The following is a 26,527-nucleotide window of genomic DNA, read 5'->3' on the forward strand; positions in this document are numbered from 1 at the left end:
ATTAAAACGACAATGTAGACATATACGGCCACGAAAACGATCTAACATTTAATGACTGCGCTGACAACACGACCATGACCATGGTTTTTTACAACTAAAACTCGTTATCTAGGACGACAACGATCATGTATAGCTACAACTTACTTTTAGACTTTTAAGCGTACGGTTTCTACTACTCTTTTACGACTATGACTGTTACGACTTTATGCTACGACCACGACTAAAGCAATAACAACGACTTAAAGAATTACACTTACGATTACAGGTTAGTTGACGATAACCACCACAAGGGTCTTACCACCTAGAATACGATCACGACTACACCGTCATCTAAGACCACGACTATAGTTACGACAACTACGATCTTGATTGAGAATTTTACGATTTCAAGTGAGATTATGACTTCTACGAATACAATTACGCCTTGCTAAAACTTTGATGTCTACGGCTTTGTCGACTACAACTTCAACGGTTCGACGGCCAAAACATTGAGGGTATTTTCTCATATTGATCAAACAATATTTTTGTTAAAGTTAAAATAAAATTGAGACGTAAAGAGACATTTTCTCACATCCCCACTAAAAATGAAAAATATATCTAATGTTTTCAGCTGACGTAAGTTGTATAATTCGTAAGCCGTATAATTTGTCAACTTACGAATACAGCTCACCATCAGTTGTATGCGTTTTCAACCAACTTATACAGCTCATGGGTTAGGTATAAACACTTCGTAAATTTTATACGTTGCAACACTGCTCTTCCATGTTCATCTTTGTTTCTCATATTTTTTATTTGTCATCGAAATAAGCAAATTCTAAAGTATTTTATCATTTAGTTAAAACCCTTAAATGATAACAATATGATAGGATGTTACAACGCGCAGAAAATCAATTATGATTAGATAAATTGTAATGTGAACATACTTTGTAGTAGATAATTATTAATCATAAAAATGATAATAAAAATAGATTTGATTACTTAAGTATATAAGTTGTTGAAAATTGATTTCATAATGTATTCACATTGAAGATTCAACAAATTGAAAATACTTTTTGTGTATGGATTCAATGGCGGTTACAAAATTTCAAGTTCCTAAGGACTGTTTTCCGCGACTGTCTTTCGCTTCAAGAAATACTCCTGGGATAGAAGCAAGATTCAATAGATTGATGAAACAGGCTGGAATTACTGTTGAAAAAGACCGTCACTGCAGTAAAACTGATTCAGTTATCATTTCTATATACAGAAAAATGGACGAAAATGACACTTTCACAACTGAAAAAATTGTAAAACGAAATTCAAGCAAAATAGTTGAATTGATAGACGATTTTCATCAAAAGAACAAAGAGTGTTTGAAAATTGCTATACTTACTACTATGGAAAAAGAAGATATCTTAAAATTAGTATTAAATACTAGTAAACGTTTTGAAATTTATGTCGTGCGTTCACAAAAGCATGCACAGGAAGTCAAAAATCTTCTTAATTCAGAGGAGGTCTCTGTAGTTACTACAGCAGAATCACTCGCCAGTGATATTGATGATTATTTGGAACATGAAGCGTACAAACCGTTGATGGAATACTACAAGATTTTACAGGATTTGTTGGACTGCAGTCTTGATGAAAACGTTGAAGGTATGTTTATCGAAAATAAGTTAAATAAATAAATATAATATATAAATATATGTAACACATGGTGTTATAACACAGGGTAGTTGTGGTAATTCATTTATTGTTTCCAATCTACATATACAGTCAAACTCATAAATATACAATATATCTTCTCTATTGAAGTCAACTTTAATCAAGGCACTGAAATGACATAATAATAACAATGTTTGCACATATATTATAATATATACAATCAATAAACATAGCATTTAATAAACATCTTATTACTATAGACATTAAGATCACTAAATGATTAAAGCATTTGTACTCTTATGTCTTACCAGTTAAACATTACATGTATATGGTTTACAATATTACAAAAGGTATAAATACCAACATACTCTTATACTTACAGATCTAAGGGATCTTAAGCCTATTCCACAATACAATGTTACAATTTATATCACTCCACTTCACATCACATACATCCTGTCTCACGTGATGGTTAACTGTGAACAAGATTAAAACATATAATACATGCTGGTTATAAAAAAAAATAGAATTGAATTGAAAGAGAAAGTAAATGACCGCCATTTTGGAACATTCAACGCGCTGTAAAATACAACATTGCAAATAAACCGAATAATAAATAATCATTTCAGCCATCACAAAACTACCTTAAATACTTCTCACAAACACTTGGATAGCTCAACCAAATGTAAATCATATTAACGAGTTAAAATTAACAGAATGTTCTCTACATCAACCATGTAAGGGGGCAGGGGACCTAAAAATGAAAAATTTTGTATTTCAGTGTGACCAGAAACACAATTCCAAATATTTCAAAATCTGTTTCACAGGCAGATAACCAGTTGCACAGCATTATTCAATGGTATATGACATACATTGAAGAAAATAATAGTTTGCATGCATTGCTCCTTCAAAAAATGACTGACAGCAATTTATATTTACCCCCACCCAGCCAAAATCACACCTAAAATATACCAATATGGGCAATCTTCATGAAGGTGCAGCATACTCCAGAATCCGCCCGATTCCTTTAAAAATATCAGTAACACGCAGTGCAAGCTATGGCATTTTCAGAAATGACAAATAAAGTGTCTGTCATACGTTTAGATTTTTCACAAAATTTATCTGAAATTTCTTACTTGTTTGGCGCCAACTGTCAAAGCTTGATTTTTAACTTTTTCACCTCCATTCGGAGAGTCAGAAATACATACAAGGCTACCAAAATGCTTAGTTTCGGGTAAAAACCCAAAAATATATCTCATTTCCTACACACCAACAAGAAAGAATTACAATGACAGAGAAACATCAGAAGTTATCAGTACCTTCAAAACACCATGTCTGAGTTATTAAAAAATTTGACCGGGGCCATCATTCGAATATGTCCCCTGCCCCCTAAACTCTTTTCAAAACCTGCACAACATTCCCGCCAAACTCTCGCGAGATCACACAGAAAACAAGAAAATAAAAGACAAGCAAGAACTTATCAAAACCTAAAGAAATAAAATACCGGAAAGGGCTGACAAGTTTCATAATACTGTCATACGAAAATATGACCCTGCTATATATATATATATTTTTTTTTTAAATTTAGATGTGTTAACATGATTAAAAATTAAAACAAAATACTAATTGGAATAAGCAATTATCAAAGTAATACAAAAGTCCCCTACCATTTAGAACAACAAATACAAAATGTACATTATGAAGGGCCATGACCATTCAATTATGCCATTGTGGAAGACATGTATGAACTTAAATCTTTTAAGTTCTGAGTTTGCCTGTATCATAGTCTGGTGTTAAGTTAAGGAAATTATGCTTAGACAACAAGTAAACGACGGATCCAATTTTCCCAGAATGAATATGTATAACTAATGTTTCAACTTTTCTCTAGTTCAAGTAAATTTGTTGGAATAGTTCCAAGTCACTCTATCATATGAAAAAAAAGAAGATGTGCATAATCTCCAGGCTGCCATCTACCCATAGGTCAAATTTCAGGACTTATTGTTACCACGGGGTCTAGTTTTTTGGAAGGACGGCCGTACTGACTGACAAACAGATTAACGGACGGACAAATGGACGGATTGGGGGTGAACCTAAATCCGCCCCGGTTAAACATGTAGGAGACTGATAATAGTCACAAAATGGCATTATCGTTAGATATATTTGTTTCTGTAAAATAATTCAATTTAATTACATGGATACAATGACTGCTTAAAATATTACAAAATTATTTTCCGGTCACAATTTTTTTTTTGACAACTAAACTTTGAAATCAGGATTTAATATGTGAAACATTATCCAGATAGCAGGGCATTCAAATTTGTTTTTTTTTTGTGTGTAAATTATACAAATTAAGTAATATTGTAAATATACAAATTGAAATTAAACACAAATTTGTGATGATATCAACTTTTCAAAGTGGCCAACACGTAATAATCTATTTCTTAAATTGAAAAGAAATGTGCGTGAAAAAGTTTACATGGACACATTCTTATATCTGTTTTTTTTTAATTTTGACAGATACGGGGATAATAGCATAATCTGAATTATAATCTTCACAGACTATGAGATCCTACATTACTTTTTTCAAAGGCAACGAGATGCTATTATAATTTTCACAGTAAATATATCATTTACGCCATTCACGAACCTGTCTTATTTTAGCTAATGGAAAAAAATACGAAATCACGTACAACAAACGATGTAATGATCCTTATTTCTATTCTAAATTTTGCAGTCAAGGAATAAATGTAGTACGTTTTCAGTTCTGACTTTTATAGATAAGCAGATGATTTCCAAATTTGAAACACCTATACCAAGAAAAACGATTGAACAACTGCTAGAAGAAATTATGGCGTTGTTAAATTCAAGTCATATACCAGCGCAGAAAATACCTCAACAAAAGAGTGTCACTGGACCTATTTCAGAAAAGGTAGGTCTGTAAAATGCAATACTTTTCCGGAAATGCTACATTCTTCCGGTGTAAAAACATTTAGTACATTGGAAAATGATTTGATTTAGATTTATAAAATAAAAGTCTTTATTCTTTTAAATGTGATCATATGCTTGTTCCGAAAATGAATGAAACATAATTTTAGCTTTAATACCAATATACGTTTATGCACAGTTTATTTATGCCATCTTTTTTAAACCCCTATTTTAGGTAAGAAAGGCACTTTTTGAAACTTGTCCAACGATAAAGGCCGTAGGCTACCGTTTCCAAAAGGTACACGTTTATCTTGAAGAAATAAAAGATAAGAATGAAATGAAAGAACGTGAACAAATAATTGCAGATTTTATGAGCGATCAAAATATTACAAATTATAGTACATCAATCGTTTATCCGGAAATGAAGGAGCTAATGTTTGCTGGGTCAAAAATTATAGCTCGAAACGAAAATCAAAACATCAACAAGTCAGGTTGTCTTGGATGTATAGCAGAAATGAAAGCAAAGAGTTCGAGGACAGACTGCATACTTGTTTCAAAACATGTTGTGTCGCACTGTTCTGACGTTTTTCTTGTCGAAAACGGACCAGAAAGAAGGATTGCCAGTGTCATTGAAAGTACAACCACACAAGAACATGGGTCGCTTGATATAGCAGCGGCTGAGGTTTTTGTGAAGATTGATAATGACGACAGAAAATTAAAAGATTCCGTTGGTAATCTACGGCGCGGAAAACTTATTGAAAACATTGAGGCTAAACATGCAACAATGTCCGGAATAAAAGTTCATGTCTGGGGATCGAAATCCCAACCCGGAAAGGGAATTATTACAGATACCAATTACATCATTGAGGGAATGAATGCCAGCCTTGTTCAAATACAAAATGAGGAAAGTTATCCAGGTGCTGAGGTAAAACCTTTTGCAGAAGAAGGAGATAGTGGGGTAATCATTTGTTCTGATGACCCCGACGATGAACATGTGAAGGCATACGCGATGCTCATGGGTGCAAATTCAAAAACTACATACATAGCTCTTCCGTTGGATAAAGGAATCAAACAACTTGAAGAACAGACAGGGAACAAATTTACCCTCTTTAAAGAAGAAAACCCTTCTAACTAGGATGTGGAAGATTCAGTTTGTATTTAAGTAGCCAAGACTTCAATAATTTGCGAATGAAATGAAATTAAACATGACAATACATGAACAGCTGGCGCCCCGATGCAATCTTGATCGACACATATTGCACTTAAGGGATTGTTGTTAGTTCACGAATGGGGGATTACTGTGATTTCAAGGCATGTAATGAACAACATTTCTCTAGAGGTCCGACCTAAACAGCATGAACATGCACAATCTAATAAACAGAATATTGTAGAGATATGTAAGTAATTTCACGAGGGCTGTGTCACAGGGTGAGAAAAATGTGCAGCCGGACCAGGACTCGAAACCGGGACCCTCGGAATACCGTACCGCGGCTCTTTCGACTGAGTTATCCGGCCACTTACACATCTTCTCCCCTAAAAAGTGAACATTTCTGAGCCGTGACAGCTGAATAGCACAAGTTATGGAATCAACCACAATCGCTTTGCTATACGCTCATACGGTGTTACCACACGACAAGACCGGGCTACATTCACGTGTTCACTCTGCGTTGCGAATATTTAATTTCACATGATTGACCTAGTTTTAAATGTTTTGGTTTCTATTCAAGGAGGGGGGATTCACTCATATTTAAAAAAGAAATTTTGAGAATCCCCCCTTTTTTCAGAAACAGGGGGAAATTTTTACATAGAGAAAGAAGGAAAAAGATCAACAAATGTAATAATTTCTCACTTTTTGATAAAATTCCCCCTTGTTTTCCGAATCCTAAAATAGACACTGTGTGCTCGCGTACAAGTGAGTTTTAAGCTTTTGTTTCAATGCAAGTTTGTTCATTTACTTTAGAATTGTTTTCGTTAGTGACATGTACAAATGCGTTCATAAATGCGTTCACGTATATAGATTTTTCAGTTTTGATTTCATTTGATTATGGAATATTATTTTAAAGCATAATTATAGTTTTAGTGTTTTCTCATACATTTCTTCAATCAAAAAATGATTATGTACAAATTTATTTAGCAAAACAATAAGCTTGTTAGTCAATTAATTTGAGGCTATGACTAATTAATAGATGTGTTTTATGCTAGGCATATTAAAAGTTTATATATTTACTTTTAGTTTTTTTTTTCAGAAATAAAGTGTTTATGTTTTCATGCAGTTTATATATACAATATTATATATTGAACAATTTTATATGTTTATGATATACTTACAACTTTGTGCTTCTTTTGATATGAACCTTATATATCTTATGTCTTATAATTATCCGTCATGTTGTTTTCTCGTCTATGGTAAGTATCTTCCCTTTTGTCCCTAGTTTTATATTTTTAATTTTGTCCCGCCCTTTCCCGAATCTCGAGTCGCCTTCCCCGAGCCCTTTTACTTTGTGGGCCTGTGGGCGTGAGGGATATTGCACGTATTAATTTTTCCTCATGTACAGACTCAATCAAACCGAGTCTGCAATTGTCTTGTAATTTTGTTGTGATTAATGCTCCCGAGGGATCACCTTGTTTCTAGATTTCTATTTAACAATCAGTTATTTGTTTTCTTTGATTTTCTTGTCGGTTACTATTATTTCCTTTTAAGTATCAGTTATGTGATTGCCCTAACCATTTCGTAACGGGGGCGGGGGTCCTCCTTGTTCGGGGGTTCTTGTTACTGGATCGTGTGGAGGTGCGTTCATTGACACCGCCCTTCCTTATTGATCTTGTTTTTCATATTTTTATTTAATTATATTGTTTCCTTCGGACGTTTTTGCGTTCTTTTGATTTTTTTGTACGATATTCTTTTTGTATATGTTTTGTGTTTTGTTTATTGTAAGAAGTGTAATAGGAATCGGTTTATTTTGTGTTCGTCAACAAATTTTAACATACTGTAGAGATCATACATTTATGTTATGCGTTACAATCAGAGCAGTAAAAGCTAGGTCATTGGATAGACATTTTGATGTTATTTTGCGATGCGGCACGTTGTTATTCTTATGATCTCCTGGAACAACTGAAAAAATGGAAGGTATTGACTTTATTAACGTCTTAAAACAAATTGGTATTAGATGTATTTTAATTTTAACGCTAAATTTGCTGCACATCTATAGTTCAAACATAAATTCACCACATTTATGTTTCCTTGCAACTTTAATCAAATCAATATGGTATAGTATTCCTCGTTTTTCAACATTTAATGCAGAGTTTACAAAACTGTATATTATAAGAAAATACTTGTACAATCTTAGTTTTTATTTGAACGCGGCTGCATCTGGCCAATTTTTTTGTGACTTTTTAAATATACAATATATACATATAGTTGTCCATTGCTACATGTTGTGTTTCGGTGCTTGTTATGTTATTTGTTCTTGTATTTCTTCTATATATATTGTTTTATTCTTGACTTCTAATAATACCAATTAATGGTTATATTTATTCAATACTAAATTTGTAATATAACAGAAATAAATTCTTAATGTTCTAAGCCTCTTGATTCCATTACTCGAACGGATCCATCTCTTGACCAAAGTTATGTAATAGAAAGAGCATTTAAACACGAGGCTATCTGATTTGTACGAGGGACCGTAGCCCCCCCCCCCCCCCGAGTACTTATGAGATTGCCGAGTGTTTTTGTGTTCTTTCTCTTTTGTATCATAGGCAAACATAAAAACACGTTCCCTGTTGTCACAATATGAAACCCCAGAAAAAAGCAACCAATGAATGAGCATCTGAATATGATATTTCTGTCGCTTTTCCTTTCTCTTTCATCACATTAAGTAAACTCCAGAAAAAATGAGCCAATCAATGGGCGTGCTCTGGAGTGCGGGTAACTAATATCTGCACTCCAGTTAACGCACTGTGCATGTATATGTATAGGATTTAACTCTGACGTTTTTTCAACAGAAAGGTCCCCAAACTATGATACAAACATTTTATATTTTATGCATGACAGTTGTTTAATTTGAAGACAATAGCAGTGGGTTTGCGTATTCTTTGAAACTTATATCTTTACTAATGTAGATTTTTTTAAATAAATTACAACAATAAGCATACCCTTTATTTCAAGGAAATGTCAACGTAATTTTTCTGTATTTTTCTTTTGTTTTGTTGTTCTTACAGCAGGTTATATACTCATTACATAATCTTGTATAATATTACTCAAGAAGTATAATATATTATATTTATGAATCTTTTTCAGGAAATAAAGGCAAATAAACTTTAATTAAGGTTTTAACATGTATATTTAATGGACATTCCATTTTTATTATTCACTAGTTTAATTTTGATTATGATTGTATTGAGTAACTTTGATTCTTTTGATGTAATTATGTACGATATAAGTAGAGAATGGTTCTACTTTCATTTACATTGGACTTTAAACTCAGTGAGATACAAGTTGTTTAAAAATATGTTTAGTTTTTTAGTATTATTTTTATTCTTTTTATTACTTTCTAGAATTTGCTATTCATAATTTAATTTGCTATTGTTTATTGTAGAATGTCAATTTTTTCTAATAAACTTTTTCATGAATCATAATCTTTTTGTTAGCAAAAGCATTTTTAAGTAAATTCTGTTTGGCTGTAATGTGCAGACCAATCAGATACCGGTAAGTTGTTACATACAATGTCACCTTCTTGTTGATGTTAGCTCCTTCTGGGATTCAAAAGTTATTTTACCAGGTATCTCAGAAAGTATTGACATTCTGTTGATAATTTTGAAGAAGTAACATTTCTAAAAACTCTCTAAAGTGAACCAATTAATTATAATTATTAAGTAAACCATAAAGATCATCTAATTCCCTGAAACATATTTGATACATTTGTAAGTAATTTTGGTAATTTCATTTTACAGATTAATACTTTTTCTTTGTTCTAAGTGGTAGCAATCTTAAATTTTTAAATTTTTATTCTTGTAACAGAGCTTGATGCTCGTACTATTTTATTTCTATAAGTTTAATAGCTCATAATCATTAGGGTTATTTTTCAAACCTATAGTTAATTATTACAATTTTGATACTTCTTTTCAACTCGTTAATATTCAACATTATTTATAATATAAGAACAGTTTATATTGAAGTACATAATGTAAACTTGTTTACCTTTAAGTAACTTTAAGGATATATTATGATCAAATTTGATATGTGAATAAAACTGATATTTACTTTAAAATCTATTTTTAAATGTGAAATAAACATCTTTTGACTACGTGCATACAGAGAAAATGTTACATTTTCAACTCTTCACAATACATTTAAACATAGTGTCATTAAAAAAAACCTGTCAGTTTTTATAAAAAATGAATGAATTAAATTAACAATAGATAGGGATGCAGCTTACCAAACATAGTTTACACATTCACTTATTCACATTAGACATATTTAGGAAGAATTTACTAGCTTTTAATATATTTCTCTACAATAAATGTGTTTTACCAAAATACGAGCATAGTATATTTTCAAGTTAAGTATAATTAAAAGTTAGTTTAATAAAGCCGTGGTTATTTTCATTTCATTTCATTTGAGTTGTGTTTTCCTTTGAATTCAAAGGGCGGTGTCATCATGACGCTTAATTTTTCTTCCATAATAAAAAAACCTAAAGATTAGCTACAACTCCTGAGTAATCTATTTAAGAACATTCCATGAATAAGTAAATAGGCTTACCTTTTTTTAGAAACACTTATATTTTAACATTACAACAATGATGTCAGAAGTGGGGTTGTTTTGTATATATTATGAACTCTGTAAAATAATAAATTGGTGCCATGTCTACAACTAAAATCTATAATATTCTGAAAAACTTAATATGGCAGCTATATTAAATTCGGACAAGCCAGATCCCAGGCTTAAATGAAATGTCTTATATCAACCAACAAATATGGCAAGTTTCATGCTTTTCTCAAGAGGTTCATAATGCGTCCTATCTTATGCACGGTGTTGTTGGACACCCAGGAAAGTAACTTCAAATACACACAAACAGTTCAGATAATTCATGTGCAGAGATAAATGGCAACCAAACGTGTTGATTTATTTTTTTATTATTTTTATTCACAAATATTATACATAACTATACATATATACAATGACATAATATAACAAATTCAATATGAGATATTCATATGTATTAGAGTAACAACGTACATAAACACACAAAGTGAAAAAAAACTTGAATCTATAGAGGTTTGTATATATATTTTAAAAGTTGGAGTATTTTGTCAAAAAAATTAACTTTTGTCTTCTTGTATTTATATTATTGATACATTATTTTGAATTCTGTTTTAAACAGTTTTGATATGTTAAATTCATTTGACCAATTATTACTACAAAAGTAAGCTTTATAAATACTAAAACCTACAATGGTGAGTATAACATTTATGTAAAAGTATTTTTCATGAGATATTTTATAATCGAAAATAAGGATGTCTAGTTTACGTATATTTCTTTGAATTCCGCACTCTTGAAAAATATATATAATTTTCTCTTAAAATAATTAAGTGCCATACAATCGATAAAAAGATGTTGATAATCTTCTATTTTATTGCAATTATTACAGAGTGGAGACGATACCATTTTCCATTTATAGCGCGTTTCTTTGCTTGAAAAGATCATGTTAATTACTCTAAATTTGAATTGTTTATACTGATTATCAGGAATTCTTGTAATGAATTTATATATATCAATCCAGTTCAGTTTTCTCTCATATTTATTTGACCAATACGAATGTGTAGCGGGTTTAATGAATATTTTGTTTACTAATGTTTGATATATTGTTTTTGAATCCATCAATTCAAAAGGTCTGTTATTTATCTTAAGACGTTTTTCTATTTTTATTTTTGTTTGCGAAGAGTGAAACGTTTTCATAGTTTGTTTCCAGGCTAGGGGTATAGCCTTAAAGAGCAAGTTTAATTCAACGACGCAGTTGCGTTTATCTACTAGCTTATTTAAGATAATGTTTTTATCTATTTCACATTGATCATTAAGTAAATCATTTAAAAAATATGTATTCGATTTAATACATGTTTTAAAAAACAAACATTGGTTTTTAATTTTAATGAATCTATTGCCCCAGATTATTTGTTTACGTGTTGATTTATAAAGTGCGCAGTCATAACCAACTAATGCGACTGAATTTTCAGCATTCGACGGTTCAAATTTTCTAAACACACATTTTCGGCAATATAGTGTGTATAACCAGAACTATTGACCTGTATCTATAATACTAATTCTAAACATTTTATTTTAAATGGCACGACAATTGCCAAGCAAATCTTTCTTCAAATTTCTGTCGTATATTGGCTTCAAATTGAAGAAAAATGAAGAATGTAGAACATATATTGAATATTGTCAAACCTAAAATAATCTTAGTACTATAGTCAGTTGCTAAATGAAACTGCTTTCCAGAACCCTTCAAACCAATGCTGGCACCAACACACACCTTCTGAAAGGATTCCCAGATCAGCAAATGGCGTATGAATATCAATAAAAACCTCAAGAAGCATTTCAGAAGCAATATGTATCATTTTTCATCATCAAGTAAGTAAAGACAGTTTTAGAATAATAAATCATGCTTCATCCCCAACATATGATAACCAACAATTTTCAATAAGAAAACAGCGCAAAAGATTTGTAACAGAAGACTGGTTTTCCAAATTTGCAAGTGAACTTAATCTCTGCAGAAAAAAGATCCACTTAATATGACCATACTTACAGGAAGTAAAAAGATGTAAAAAGGGGTATCAGCCTAAGATAATTTAAACATTAATTTGTCACTACTGTCATGAAGAGGCGATGCTCCAAAATGCCCAGAAATGAAGAATATCCGAAAAAAACCAAAGCAAGAGAAAGTCATGGAAGAAAATTTTCAAACGCGAATAGACTGTGTCTGCTGGCCAAGAATTAGTAAACTTGAATAAAATGGCCAACAATGAACGGGAGACAATCAATGACATCGGACACAATGAAAGAAAATACGTTCTGTTCAAAGACAAATACTAATCATGAATCTGGAAGAAAAGACAAAGTTTTAAATTCAATATTCACTTCACTACAACGAAAAATTAAGAACCAATGCTAATGAAAGCCAAACGACCACATTAATAACACATTACGACATAACCGATGAAAACAGCAGACTAAAAGATGTCATTTTTGATTGGACAGTCTGCATGATTATTATCTACGACAACACATCAGTAGTTATTCAATACCATACAATAACATATCAATAGACGATGACAAAGATGCCAATACTAACACCAGACCACTAAAAGATGATGAAGCACTAACCAGAGAAAAACATAAACACAGGTGATGCCGAAATACCAATCATATGATCAATAACAACGACAAGATGCTTGCGTGTATGCGAGAACTAGAATTAACAGATAGGACATGTCCTATCCTGTAAATCTGGTATTAAGGTGTACGAATGCAAGAAATACATATAATAGCCTTCACACATTAAGATTTACTTGTACAAGTTTTAATTGGTGTTGTACTTCAAAATCCTACCGTCGTCTATAGAGGCCTTAAACAATCAAAAATATCATCCAGGGAATTATTATAATTCATTGTAATTACAAAATCTAAGAAAAACCTTTTACTAAAATGTTCGAGAAGGTTTTTTTTCCTTTTCCAAATATTTTCTGGAATAATTACATTACTGTACAGCTGGATATAAACATAGAGTGAATTGGAATCAACATCAATACATTTTACATGCTTCACAACCATTCTTATAAAATACTAATTCAATTATACTGTAATCACTGCACATCTTTTATTTTCTACACCGTTTTATGCTCCCCGAAAAATTTCGGGGGAGCATATAGTCGTCGGGTTGTCCGTCCGTCCGTCAGTCCGTCCGTACGTACGTACGTACGTCCCGAATTCGTGTCCGGCCCATAACTTTGTTATTTGAAGTTGGATTTTAGAACTTTTTCACAGAAATGATCACCATATTGAGACGACATGTCGCCTGCAACATTTGGCTCGCTACCTTGAAGGTCAAGGTCACAGCATGACCTTGCAGCAAAATCTTGTCCGGTCCATAACTTCATTATTTGAAGTCGGATTTTAAAAATATTTCACAGAAATGATCACCATATTAAGACGACGTGTCGCGCGCAACATTTGGGTCGCTACCTTGAAGGTCAAGGTCACAGTATGACCTTGCAGCAAAATCTTGTCCGGTCCATAATTTCATTATTTGAAGTCGGATTTTAAAAATATTTCACAGAAATGATCACCATATTGAGATGACGTGTCGCGCGCAATATTTGGCTCGCTACCTTGAAGGTTAAGGTCACAGCAAGACCTTGCAGCAAAATCTTGTCCGGTCCATAACTTCATTATTTGAAGTGGGATTTTAAAAATATTTCACAGAAATGATCACCATATTAAGAAGACGTGTCGCGCGCAACATTTGGGTCGCTATCTTGAAGGTCAAGGTCACAGCATGACCTTGCAGCAAAATCGTGTCCAGTCCATAACTTTGTAATTTGAAGTCGGATTTTAATACTTTTTCACAGAAATGATCACCATATTGAGATAAAGTGTCGCGCGCAATATTTGCCTCGCTACCTTGAAGGTCAAGGTCACAGCATGACCTTGCAGCAAATTCATGTCCGGCCCATAACTTTATTATTTGAAGTCGGATTTTAAAACTATTTCACAGAAATGATCACCATATTGAGATGACGTGTCGTGCGCAACATTTGGGTTGCTACCTTGAAGGTCAAGGTCACAGCATGACCTTGCAGCAAAATCGTGTCCGGCCCATAACTTTGTTATTTGAAGTTGGATTTTACAACTATTTCACAAAAATGATCACCATATTGAGATCATGTGTCGTGCACAACATTTGGGTTATTTTTACACTTTGAACTTTGTCTGTGACATAACTCTGACACTACAAGAGGTATACCTTCCTGTGTCCAAAACCTATTCGGGGAGCATCACCCGGTTCAACCGGCTCTTGTTTTTCATTTGTACAATGATATCCGCACCCGGCTAAATGAAAGTGATTGGGTCGGGACTGTGTTATGTGAACGTCGCCTTGCCTTAAAGATTTGTGATCTTATTTTTCAATATAAGCAACGTTTATTCAACTTCTTCTCTGGCAGTAGTGAAGATTCCACTTGACTTTGTCAACATATAACACGCCTAAATGCTTCGACGTTGATAACGTATATGAATGGGTTGAACAGAGAATTCAGAAAAGGACCCATTAAAATCATGTCCGACGCAAATTGTGTTGTTATTCCGAGTGAAATGTTGACAACGATAAGCGCAATCGATGTCCAAATACAAACATTTGAACAAAGAAGTATATACATGTATGTTTTAACCGCCTTTCGAATCATTTTATCTCGTTTTGTGTCCGTGGTTTTTATTTCTTGTTCGTTGTTCCTTGTAGATGTGATAACGGCGGTATTGACATCAATTGTTGTCATGCTTTTCTCAGGGAACTGTCTCTTGCCAAGTTCCTCCGTCACAGACGTTATACTGCTTTGTTGCATTTGATCATATTTATTTATACGATCAGTATTTTGCTGCTCAGATTTGGTTTTTAAAGCAGGATTTGATGTGCATTTTGGACGAGGCAGTCGAGTTTACATCAGTATCCTTATACAAAGGCCACTCAAAACATTTGCTAGGACAAGCATAATGACAAATATTGAACTTCCAATTATTCCAATTTTGTTTCTGTTGTCTCCAAATGCAAAAACGGAGGTACATCTGCCTGTTAAGGTTCTTTCTCCCTCTGGTGTAAAGTGAATCGCCATTCCAGTATATGCTATGACAATTGCAATAGTTGTCAACCGTATGCCGTTTACATATCGCTGTTTCCAAGAAATTGTCATAGAATTTATATTTCGTAAGGTTACATACCTCTGTAAAGCCAAATCAATCATATTAGACTGTGATACTATCTGAACGATTGGTAGAAGTATAACGTAAGCAATGCATACATCTTTTCTGACTTTGAATGATTCAAAAAATGGAAATCTGTACAAGAGTAATGCAAGCCCTGCAATGACGTCACACAAGAAAGTTTTGATAATTGAAATGCAAGCTTTTTCAGTTTTTCATCTTTGCGGTGAATAATCAACAAAGTGAGTACGGCTCCATTTAAAATGATTATAAGCGTGGAAACAACGAACATCAAATAATAAGATTCTGTTGTTTCCGATTTTTCGTCATTTGAATTGTCTATTGAGTAATTACCACTGTTACTTTCATTATCCATTTTTTTTATCTAAAGTAACAATCAAAATCAATGTTTGTTATATTCATCCATATGCACATCTTAGCGAAATTTTTAAAAATTTGCGATTTAATTTTTGAAAAGCAAGTCATATGTTTTCAATATACAATGCTTGAATTATATTTTTTGTAAGAATTCTAGATCTAGAAATGACGAAAACAACACACGCACACATCTCATTTATACAAAAGTTTGTTATTATCATTCATATAAAAAAATCTAATTTCTTTAAGATCAGCTTCATTTTCGACACATGTGAATTACAAATTAGATTTATTTAAGATTAATTGTCTTAACTTGACGTTCCTTATTGTATGTAAAAGTCAGTACACGTTGTTTATAAACTTAGACCGCGCCCAGTTTTAAGCCAATAACTATTATTTTTCTAATTATCACAGCTACTGATATAAAAAAAAAGGTGAAACACAGTTGAATTCCACAAAATTTGAAATTTTGTTATCCCCTTTGCTGTGAAATTTTCATATTGATACGAACAAATCCTGCAGAAACATGGTTTTTATTTCTTCATCGAAAAAATAATGTAAAACTTCATAATTAAGTGTGTCCCTTATTAAGATTTCCTTTAAAACAATAGCAGATTTTGTATGATAATACATTTCTTAAAACAAATATCTGATGAAAAAAGTCAGTGTTCTCATTGCAAACCTTCTATCCAAATCCATGAGGTGAGTGAATAAAATTGTGATTTTTGTGATGAATAAACTTGGTAATGGTGTCATAACTCATTAAAAACGTCTTTGTTTATCCCTCAAATAGGTAAATCTCCTGTAATATCATTTTTTCCCATTCTATTCCTTTTTAATGATCTTCAAGAAGTCATCATCTGTAAATGTTTTGCTGATATTTAACTGAAGGTTGACAGTTCTTTGTGTTTTTCTTTTACATTTTTTGACGTTCTCTCTTATTATTTGGTATAACAACTTGTAAATTGATATTTTTTTTTAAAATCATTTTCTTAGAATAGTAAGACCATTCTTGAATAATAATTTCTTGCATAGCAGACTGGCGTTTCCGTGAGTTTTACCAATGCCGGAAATTTCATCTGGCATTGGCAACGTGGTCATACCACGTAACTTTCCGGGTACGGAGCACGCCGAATTTTTACCCGATTCAGGTATTTTTTATTTATGACTTATTTATTACTCAGCCGATTTTGATCAGAAAAGGCGCAGAGAAACCGTAATTATATCAGCTTTCCACGGTATATCAAAATTCTGAAAACCCCTGAATGGTTTTTAAGAACATTTGAGTACAGTTTTCTTTTCATAGCTGGGGTCGAGGGGAACGGTACACACTCATTTGTCATAACAAGCGATTTCTAGCAGGTCATCTGTTTTTTGTCAATATTTCATAGGAAAATACATGTTAAATCTAATAGATTTACTATGTCCAATGCATCGAGGGAATGCAAGTATGTTTTAGCATATTTTCATTAAGTTATGTTGAAATGGTACGGAACACACTGTTATTTCAAAAGATACGGTACACACAAAATTCTGTCTCCCGAGGGGACCCGTCCGTTTGGCGGTAACGAGGCTTGTCGAGTTACTGCCATATTATTTTTTTTCTATTTTATATACTGATAATGAGTTTCACAGTTTAACAGATTATGAGTTTGCGGCCCTGAAAAAAGAAAAAAAGATATTGAACTATACAATGCAGAGACACGAGTTTCAACGACAGAAACATCAAAATCAGAAATATCATAGTACAATATGATTGAAAATAGTACTGCTACTATATAGATATATCAAACATATACAATCCGGAAAGTTATAATCAGCCCTGAAATAAATTATGCCCTCGGCGCCCATTATTCATTTTACGGGCCCGTATCATCTTCCGGTCCTACTCTGCCGTGCATCAACCTCTTATTTCTTCCTAACTCATGGATATACACGGTGGATATATGTTTTAGTAAACATAAGAATGTTTAAATCTGCCAAAAAATGACTGTAACAATGCTCAATTCATGGTTCCGTCTGGAAATATTAAACAACCTAATAATTATTTCAGTGTCTGAAATGGATATGCAAATAGTGTGCTCTTTTTCACAGATAAGCTTCAATCTATCTGTTTCACGTTAAACATATGATACCTACGGTCATGTATAAACCAGAAAGTACTAAATTAAAAATAACTTTGCTGTGTATGGAGCAAGCGGTTAGTCAAAAAGTATAATTAATAGAAATATGATGCTTCAAGACTTTTATCTAACTATTCATCCGTAATAAACATGAAACATATGCAGAACAAATGTAAATATGGAATCTCATCTACTTATAAAATGATTTCTTTACATCATTTATCAGAATGTACTTCAGGGAGACCACTCATACCAGCTTTAAGTAAAAAAGTGAATACAGTTATCTCCCGTGATGTCAGAATTCGTCATAATTTCACGTTAAAAGTACCGTCATTGAGAAAGTAAGAATAAGGGTCAAAATTTATCTATAAAACAAATTATATTACAAATATTACTAAGACAATTGTTTAAACACATTTGGTAGTCAAGTTCTCGTCAAGGCACACAAGTTTGTAAGATGACTTGGTTCAATGCAACATTTTCATGTTAATGTTCTCCACCACCTACTTAATACATTGCCATCTGATTAATACCTTTTTTTCACCTCGTCTCTATACTATCTTAATGATTATGTAACTGGCAGTACTTTGTTAATGATTCTATAACTGGCAATGTTGATAAATTAAGAGTGCTCAAGACGGTACTGGGGAAAGGTACGCATGGGAAATGTTGCATATTTTACTGTCTCTCTATGAAGTGAAATTCCACAATTTAAACATGGAGTAACAACTTCTGCTTCCAATATACATATGTAACATTGATTAACGCATCTTAAACAACGCACATGCATATATAAATATATATATATATAATATATATATATAATGTAAAGTTTAAAACAATACGGCTAAAAAAAGCGGGAAAAAAGAGAATGAAGTGATGCCTTTTCCAGTTTACATTGCAATAGTTTATTTACAAAACTGTAATAAATAATTGAAGAGAAATATCAACCGGTTTCACCCGTTAAAGGGATCTTCAAGATAATGACGTTAATAACGTCGCTTGGTAACGACGTCAAAACAATGTAAAGGGACGTTACTCTTATAACGTAACCAGTAAAATTCTCAGGTTCATGCGACATTAAAAATGTAATATATGCATTGAAATGTAATGGTTGTTCCAAGGATTATATTGGAGAAACTTCAAATTTAAGAAATCGAGTAACATTACACAACCAACATATACGAAATCCAGACAATGCATTATTACCAGTCAGTCGACACATTGCCATTTGCGCAAAAGACATCACTCCAAAGTTTAATATAATGCCAATCTATAAAATGCAAGAACCAGATACATTCAAAAGAAGAATGAAAGAAACTGTTTTAATAAACGTTTTTAAACCAGAATTGAATTCAAAATAACTTTGATATATATTTATAACAATAATATTATAGCTGATTATTATGTCCCTTTAAAACGTTATAAGAGTAACGTCCCTTTACATTGTTTTGACGTCGTTACCAAGCGACGTTATTAACGTCATTATCTTGAAGATCCCTTTAACGGGTGAAACCGGTTGATATTTCTCTTCAATCATTTATTACAGTTTTGTAAACTGGAAAAGGCATCACTTCATTCTCTTTTTTTCCCGCTATTTTTATCCGTATCGTTTTAAACTTTAATTATATATATTTATAATTATATATATATATATATATATATATATATATATATATATATATATATATATATATATATATATATATATATATATATATATATATATATATATATATATAAAACAAATAAATATACATCTTTACGTGGCCTTCTAAATAATAATAAAACACAAATGAAAACATCATCAAACAATAACAACTATTCCAATGTGCATATTAAGATCTATTAAAAAAAAACATTATTTGGCACGTCCGTCCGCCTGTCACAAATCTTGACAGGACTAATTCTTAAAAAAAAATGCTACAATTTCATCCAAATTTTATAGGACTACCAAGTGTAGTTGTGCAAATCGTCGGCATTGTCCGGTTCAATGATTTTTGTCATAGTTATGGCCCTTTCATTAACTTACTACACCTTTTATACCTCTTTTGTAATTTCAATATAAATTTAGAGGATTAATGCGTAGGTCAAGTATTCGTGCTTATTGCACAGATTTTCCGGTAAGATTGTGAGATATTTGTCATCGGTTTTGGCTCCTCATCCATGATTTTATTTTACTTTTATTCTGATAGAAACCGGCGCTTACTTGTATAGAAGAAAAAAGAAACGCAAAATTGTCCGTATAGAAGCCGTTTAGGTTAGTCACCTCATAGAAATTCACCGCTTTAACCCATCATGGTTAATGGTTAAAATGGTATTGCGTTTATACATTAACAGTTTCTACGAAAGCGTAATAGTGTCAAATTAAAAAATAAAATTAAAATTCAAAGGTGTCATAACGCGAATAAAGGCGTTATTACGCGAATAAAATGGTGTTATAACACAAAAAAGGACGAAGCAACGAAAATTAAGGTGAAGTAACGCGTATGATAGGCGTTATAACGCGAATTGAAAGGCATAATTACGCGAATCAAAAGGCGTTATAACGCGAAAAAAGGCGTAGTATTGCAAAAATGGAATAAACGCGCAAATCGAAAGGCGTAATTACGCGAATCAAAAGGCGTACTACCGCATATAAAGGCGTTATTACGCAAATCATAAAAGGCGTTATAACGCCTTTATTCACATTATAACTCGAATCAAAAGGCGTAATAACGCGAATCAAAAGGCAGTGTAACGCGAATAAAGGCGTAGCAACGCGAACCAAAAGGCGTAATGATTTTTAATGCCAATTGAATACCATAATTATACTAAGCAAATGACCTATAGTAACGCGAGAAAGGAAGAACAATATTCATCTGAGTTTATTTGTCAAGATGTTAACTCGTATATAATAATATAATATACATTTACAATCATAAATATCATTCCATTTGCGCAGTAATAATGCAAACTATTTGTCATACACTTATGAAGACTCTTTGATATTTTCCAATATAAGGCGACTTGGTGACTTACAAGTTGTTAAAGGGAGACACAGGCAAAATTTTCATTTTTTTTTGTTTTGAATTTTTCATTCATTAACCTGTAAATGTTCTTAAAATGAATACACAAGGCAGTCACAGGAACAAAATTTTTCTCGTTATAAAGAATCCTAACCTGACCCACGTGGGTCAGGTTAGAGCGTTAATTAAGATTTCATAATAGATTAACTCTGGAAACGTTAAAGAACATGTCAAATTAATGATTTAGGTTTGTTTCTCCGCAATATCTGTTATTGTAACCTCCAAGGTTTGTTTAAGTCACATGACTAGTCTTAAAACTACAGGGTGATTTTGTCGCCGTCTAAATTTCATTCAACATATTTAGATATATACGCTTCAAACCCAAAATATAGAGAATTTATACAAAAATTCATGCTAGGACTTCTACAAATGTCATTTTTGACTGATTCGAGTTGAGTTTGCTATTTTTGTCATTAATTTGCCTGGGTACCCCTTTAATACAGTTGCTCTGAATTCGCATGTATCTCATAATTGATTTTACAATTAATTTATTTTATTTTCTTTTCTTATGTTATCTTATATCTTATCTTTTCCTATTTTATATGTGCGCCATACGTTCAATTATCTACGGGTATGTTCTGTACAATTACCTAAGTCTAGTATATTTTAATTATGTCGTTCCTAATAAAGCTATACTAAGTAATAGACTTTACGTAAAGAGATTTGGAAAAACGTAAGCTATAAGTTAGTCACATTAGGGTGAAAGTGTATCTTAATTATTGATAGGTAGCTTAAAAGGGTGAAAGTGTTTCAGTTAAGTCATAATTAGAAGACATTGTCTTCTTTGTCTTTTTAGAAAAGTATCTATAGTTGGGTGATAGTTAACCTCTAATCTGACGAAAGCATTTCCTTATAAAAGATAAAACAATACCACCAGACTGTGGCCTTAGGACGTATGAAAACGTACATCTTGATCAATTCATATAGATCAACATTGCTTTTCCTTTCCTTACATTACGAGGCCACTGATTTGAATTTATATGGTTTTAAATTAGCGTTATAAAGCCTTGTGCTTCGCGTTATTACGCCTTTTGGTTTGCGTTATTATGCCTTTTGATTTGCGTTTTAACGCATTCATTCGCGTAATTACGCCTTTTGATTTGCGTTATTACGCCTTTTCTTTCGTGTTATGAAAGGCGTTGTTACGCCTTTTGATTCGCGTTATAACGCCTTTATTCGCGTTATTACGCCTTTTTATACGCGTAATTACGCCTTTTGAATCGCGTTATAACGCCTTTATTCGTGTTATAACGCCTTTGCCTTTTAGTTTATTTTTTATTTTATTTGACACTATTAGGCTTTTGAACAGTTTCCATATTTCTGTATTTGATTAAAATTTTGCCATTCCTAAAAGTGACGAGTCATTAGAAAGAGATGTAAGTCTGCTATTTTGAATGATAATCTAGTGTGTTGAATAAATAGTGTTGAAGAAATAGTTTGTACACAGCGCGAACTGTAATACTGATATTTCAGCTTTTATAAGTGCATGTACATTCAATTATTTATGGCTAAAATGTTCTCAAATCTTACAATGTTGTTTCCAACCCTGTATCGAAGTGCGTCGGCCTAAGAATCGCGGAGTCGCGAGTTCGATCCTCGGTCGGGCTATGTTCTCCATGCCGATTTGTGTGTGACATCATTCGTCCTCAACTTATGAATATGTGGGGAATTTGGCAAATTACAAATTCTGTTCCGTTATACTAAATATCTTTAACCTAGGAGATATTTATACTTCGTGCGGAACAAATCTGAATTCATTAGAGTTGAAGTTGTAGTGTTATTTCAGCTTTATAAGTGCGTGTAATTTCAAAATATATTTGGCAACATGTTTTAAATTTAAGTTGTATCATAGTTTGGGTACCTTTCCGTTGAAAATGTGTCAGAGTTAAATCGTATACGTATATACATGCACAGTGCGTTAACTGGAGTGCATGCATGCATGTATTAGTTACCAGCACTCCATTGATTGGCTCATTTCGCTGGGGTTTACAAATTATGACGCAGAGAAAGGGAAAGCGATGGAAATATTATATTCAGATGCTCGTTCATTGGTTTCTTTTTTCTGGGGTTTCATATTGTGACAACAAGGAACGTGTTTTTATGTTTGAGTATGATACAAAAGAGAAAGAACATCAAAACACTCGGCAATCTGATTGATACTCGGGAGCTACACCCCCTCGTACAAATCAGATAGCCTCGTGTTTCGATGCTCTTTCTATTACTTATTTTCGATGATTATTGACAATTTTTAGATTTTTATATAACTATAAGGAGTGTACTGGATATGGCGGCTATTCGATACGGCATGATATTGCCTAAAATCATTTAGATTGTCCTTGTTTTTCATTTGTCAGTTCTAATGAATAATTAATATTAAATTACTGCAACAAGTGCGAAACATTTGAATATATAAACTTTATGGCGATAGAATGTCCTAGGACCATAGCTATTTTTAAAATTAACATTGCATGTTATAAATGCATGTATCTATAATATACCAGGATGAAAGAAAAAATAAAAGTCTTATTCCGTACCGTACAACAAATACTAGTAAATAAAAGAATAAAAAGCAAAGAAAACAATTGGTAATAAAATGAGCTTTAGGGACAACAAGTATATTGTATACGAAAATGCATACACATCTATGAAGAAGCAATGGCACCATCTTTTTTTACAGGTATGACCGGCCAGTTTAAGTTGCGCTTATAGAATGATCTGACCTAAATATAAAACCCCCTTGAAGGTTTTATCACTCTCTTTTGTCAGCAAATAAACAACTGTCACGTATCATTAACTGATTTATCAACAAAGATAAATGAAGTCAGCATTTATTATCTCTTCTGTAATATGTAGCCACTTATTTTATGTATAATTGGTTTATCACATGTTGAAATGTCCATTAATCAACAAGGAAGCACGTATACCATCATTATATATGCGTCTTGCGTAATATTATTAGTATTTTAAATTGTATTTAATGATTGCATAACATTCATGATTTGAGAAATAAATTATAAAAGTGTAAATTTCAAAGAAAATACTAGGATATGACAAGGGAACTGTACTGGTACTGTAATAATTGACAAATGAATTTCTATTACAATTCAAGATCCAATTTAGTAAAGAAAATGTTTTTCCTGTACTGCATGCTGCTTTTGAAATACATTAAATAGTACTGCTATTGAAGATGTCACCATAGATAAATAATAAAATGCATTTATTATTATTATCCTTTTGGTAGTATCTACAATAAATCATATTATATTCACATTATTCATGAATACCACATAGCATAATTCCACAATCAGGGGTCCCATTTAGTTCAAAACATTGGAAGTCAAAGACTGCAAAATGTTTGACATTGGAAGTCACATTTATCATTATATAGGTGAAAAAGGACAAGCATTATATTTTATGAAGTTACAAGCCAAAATCAAGGAGGAAATGACTCCAAAACATCCCCTAACAGAAGCCCTGCTACCCGGATATTTCTATCATTTACTAGTATGAGCCAGTACTTTTTTGCTGATGAAATATTTTGTGTTGTAATTTTAGGTCAGCCAACAGACATTTAACATTTTAAAGTAGATAATACCCAGCATGTTGGAGCCATATTCTTTAAGACCACAAGGAAATTTACTTGTAAGTGGTTTGATACTGTTTTAAAGGTCAAATGATTTACTATGATTGTAATCATTGTATACATACAGGAATATAAATAATCATCATGAACTGATCATTCTCAACCATTTTTATCAAATAATGATAATGATAAATTTCCTGAATTGCGGTTGAAAGCAATGTAACTTATTTGAAATTTAGCATTTAAAATATGATGTCAGATAAGATGTTAAAAAAATTGTACAGTAACAGGAACTAAATTTTTAAGTTTATATTTAGAAATAAGGCTGTATTGTTTTTATGCAAATACTGTCATTAATGTATTGAAAATAATGTTAAGCTGTTAAAGTACATATACATTTTGTACATAATTTTCAGAACACATAGATAGTTCATCTATATGCTAATGAATATACTATTGATGAAAATGAGGCACAATTGGTGAAATCTATGTCCTATTGAGCAACAGGGGTATGAAGTAATAAGAGACAATCACTTTGTATCAACTGCACAGTATTGGTCAAGATAAAAAAAATCACTTCAATTGGGTAACATGTATATTTATTCAGTATTCCATATTGAATAATCAATTTTGTGAAATAAAGAGTGGGGTGTTCTCACCAAAATACATGCATATTATGTAGATTCAGATTATTTTAATCATGTTCAAGATGAATGTTACTGCTACATGTACATGATATACTAGTATAGACTGTCATATATTACACAAGAACTTACATGATGAACAGGACCTTATATGAACCAAATAGCTGTGCAATATTATACAACAGTTTACTTGTAGTTCATTTCTGTTCAGTCAAATTATCATATACACTATATTGTTTCATTTATACTTATTCAGGTTTTTGTTATTTCAGGATGGCATTGTGAGAAGTCAATGACTTGTCTATGTTTGACAGTATACCAAAAATGAATTTTATTCTCATAGAATTTATGTCTACAGAAATATCCCTGAAAAAGCTGAATACTGCAGTGGCAGATGCTACAATATTTTTACTTAATTTTGCAAGTTTATACAAAAACTGAAGGCATATGAGGAGACATGTTTGTTGTTACAAATGGCTCAAGTCCTCAAACTGGGGTTGCAAGACTACATTCAAGGGCATAAGTGAGCTATCATTTGAGACTTTCCAATTTCCATGTGTTTGCAAAAATCTGTTATTTAATTATAATTGTTTTAAATTTTTGAAATTATTTCATTTTAAAAATATACTAAAACGTTATTCATATTAAACAATTTAAAATACACTGATGAGAATATGATTACACCGTAAATATCTGTAACTGAAAATATAGTCAGGAAAATAACTAGTGCAAGATCTTTCTATTTTGTGGTTAAATTTCTGAAAGACTTTTGAAATTATTGTGAATACATTTAATCATTTATATTGAATATTTTTTTATAAAATGCCATTATTTTAAATCATGCAGTTTTTTCATATTTTTTTTACCATGGCAACCAAATATACACCTTTTTTGTAATCAGTGCATTAAAGAATATTTGTTTTGCATTGGATTTATAATTAATTTCCCATCATGTTAGAGCTATGTGCTTTAAACTGAAATTACTTAATTAATGATATTCGCCTTAATCATGGAGAAGTTACTGAAATTCTGAGAATTTAATCCTTACCTTTATATTTATTATCAATAACACTTTTAAAGGAAAAATCTTTTTTTTTCTTTTTCTGAAAAGCCTTAAACATTGCTGTTCTTTGATAAAATATATGCATTAATTTGGTGATTAATTAAACATGTTAAGTGCAAAAATATTGCATTTGACG

General features: G+C 31.9%; 1 protein-coding gene across 1 annotated transcript; it reads left to right on the top strand.

The window, feature by feature from the left end:
- Positions 1-973: 973 nt before the first annotated feature.
- On the top strand, positions 974-8,195 carry LOC132735875 (uncharacterized). Its single transcript, XM_060722893.1, has 3 exons — positions 974-1,629; positions 4,416-4,567; positions 4,799-8,195. Exons 1-3 carry the CDS (start codon positions 1,059-1,061, stop codon positions 5,696-5,698), a joined length of 1,623 nt encoding a protein of 540 aa, XP_060578876.1. The 5' UTR covers positions 974-1,058; the 3' UTR covers positions 5,699-8,195.
- Positions 8,196-26,527: the final 18,332 nt, after the last annotated feature.

This window comes from Ruditapes philippinarum, unplaced genomic scaffold (assembly GCF_026571515.1).
Source record: "Ruditapes philippinarum isolate M1 unplaced genomic scaffold, ASM2657151v2 ctg500_1_1_1_1, whole genome shotgun sequence".
Classification (NCBI taxonomy): Eukaryota; Metazoa; Mollusca; class Bivalvia; order Venerida; family Veneridae; genus Ruditapes; species Ruditapes philippinarum.